The sequence below is a fragment of the Morone saxatilis genome, unplaced genomic scaffold, assembly GCF_004916995.1.
Source record: "Morone saxatilis isolate NCDOM2014 unplaced genomic scaffold, NCSU_SB_2.0 Contig20, whole genome shotgun sequence".
Lineage (NCBI taxonomy): Eukaryota > Metazoa > Chordata > Actinopteri > Moronidae > Morone > Morone saxatilis.
In genome coordinates, this window is record NW_023339763.1 from 23432874 (window position 1) to 23435187 (window position 2314).

The window sequence follows — 2314 nt, forward strand, 5'->3', positions numbered from 1 at the left end:
TGATGGTAATGGTGGTGAAGACAACAACTCCCATGATCCCACGCTACTTTACGCCGTCAACAAACGGCATTTAGTTATTGTTTAATGTAAAAGACACCCTAGCAGCAGAAATTACATTTTATATGTAGGGTTAGTGGCTGATAACTGCTGAAACCTGCTGAACCTGTTTGTTGCAACAATTTGCAAAGTATTTAGACCTAATGCAGTTGACATTTAATGTCCAGTCAATAAAAAGTAGGTCTAAACTAGGTTGTTAATTTGTAATATCAGGTTGTGAAGCCATTGTTTATGGATCATCTGCTTTAAACTCTTTCCTACCACTTTGTGTTTTCTTTCTCACCCTTTCTCATTGTCTGTCCAGATGTTCCCTTACTCTCTCCTGGCCATGGCAGTGTTGATGTACCTGCCGGCTCTGATCTGGCGCCAGCTCGTCATGCCCTCGCTGGGCTCAGACCTGCTCTTCATAATCGACGAACTGGACAAGTCGTACAACCGCTCGATCCGACTGGCCCAGAGCATTCTGGATATGCGCCAGAACACTAAGAACCCTCTCACATTTCAGGCCGAACTGCAAAGGTAAGAGACCAGCGGCTGTTGGCTTGTAGCAGGAATATTCATTGCTCTTTTTGTAAAAATGTTTCTGTATCCATGTTTATTTTTGAGTCACCCAGTCTGTTGAGTGTTGATTTGCCCCCAAACTAGAATACACCCTGTTAAATTTAATTGGGTCATTTGGAGCAGCAACTAAAGAGAGTGAGAAATATTGTTTAGAGGTTACAGGAGTGATCTTATGCTGTCTCTTGATAAACTGGGAAAATGTGGTTTAGGAAAGTAAAGAGTAATGTTTTTCTCTCCCTCAGCAACTAACAGTGAATATACCCTTAAGCAACACTCCAGCAGTCTCAGTGGAGGGCTGGGTGTTGTGGTGGGCAGCTCCTCGAAGCCAAAAGTAGAAGACTGTGGTTGGGTTGGGACGCTCCCAGCTGAGACTGTTTGTAGCTGTATGAACATGAAGCAGAACATGGTTCTGAGTTTCTTCTCCTTGTCCGATTGCAGGGCCAAGAAGAAGCGATACTTTGAGTACCCTCTGCTGGAGAGATACATGAAGTGCAAACAAAACTCCTACTTCCTTGTTAGCATGCTTTTCTTGCGGGGGTTCCTCCTCCTGACCTTCATGACTGCTGCCTGCCTCTACCTGGCCTACTTCCACCTCTCTGCCTTCCTGCAGGACGAGTTCAGCTGCTTTGTCCGCACGGGCATGCTGCGCGATCAGAACTGGGTTCCTGAACTGGTACAGTGTAAAATGATTGGCCAGTTGGTTTTTCAGGTGATAAGCGTGGCCAACGGTGCCATCTACATCCTGCTGGCTCCTATAGTCCTCTTCAGCCTGATCCGGCTCTTTGTTTGGGACACCACCTTCATCTCTGTCTACGAGGTCCTCCCGGCACTGGATGTTATCAACCACCATAAGCTAAGCTGCCCGCTGAATGACCTCAACGTCCTCCTGCTCTTCCTGCGTGCCAACGTAGCGCACCTGAAGTCTTATGGGCAGGTGAGGGCGTTGTGCTCACTGGCGCCACCACAGGTGGGCAACACCACCGCAGGGCAGGGCTTAAGTACAATGCTGACCCAAGAGGAGATTGAAGAGCGGGAAGAGGCTGCCATGGAGTTGTCAGAGGAGGTGGAGGAGGCCAAGGAGGAAGGAAAGCTCAGCCTGGTGGATATCATGACTATTCTGGGAGCGGCACAGGGAAGAGTAGTAAACTGCAGTGAGAAGAGGCCTCTTGTGGAGGAGAATATGAGTCTTGGTACCGTAACTCTTATCTACACACTAAAACGCATTCTGCTAGTAGCTATTTTTGTCTACATCATTTGGGATGTGCAGAAAATTATTAAGTGACCTCCAGACTACAGATACAAGCTCTCAAAGTAAATAGCAAGTGCTTCAAGTATAACATAGCATAAGCAGTTCTCAGTGAAAAGACAATGAATACAGAATAAGGTCACAGTGGACCTGAGGAAGCAGTTTGAGAAACATTTGCAACTGTAGGCAGTACATTTAAATAACATTGTTAAATCATTTTTTCTGATTTTGTCCTTTCTTTTAGAAACCAAACTGAAGCGCCAATATGTCTAAAAGAGTTTTAAAAGCACTGGCTAATGTAGAAGAGATAGATTTGTGGTACTTCATAGCCCTAACTACCCTCTCTGTCTCTTCACAGAGCCAAACCACCAGGGGTACCATGAGTTGAAGGAGACTCCACCATTTAGTCATTACTAGGCCTCCTACGGACTGAATCGGGGGGGGGGGGGG

The 2314-nt window shown here is 46.3% G+C and overlaps 1 protein-coding gene across 1 annotated transcript in view; it reads left to right on the plus strand.

The window, feature by feature from the left end:
• panx3 (pannexin 3) overlaps nt 1-2281 on the plus strand; it is a 12181-nt gene extending 9900 nt beyond the window's left edge. Inside the window, exons 5-7 of the mRNA XM_035666050.1 lie at nt 362-576; nt 1057-1808; nt 2223-2281. Coding sequence (XP_035521943.1) covers nt 362-576; nt 1057-1808; nt 2223-2281 — 1026 coding nt within the window. The remainder of the gene's footprint in view (nt 1-361; nt 577-1056; nt 1809-2222) is intronic.
• The last annotated feature ends 33 nt before the right edge of the window (nt 2282-2314 follow it).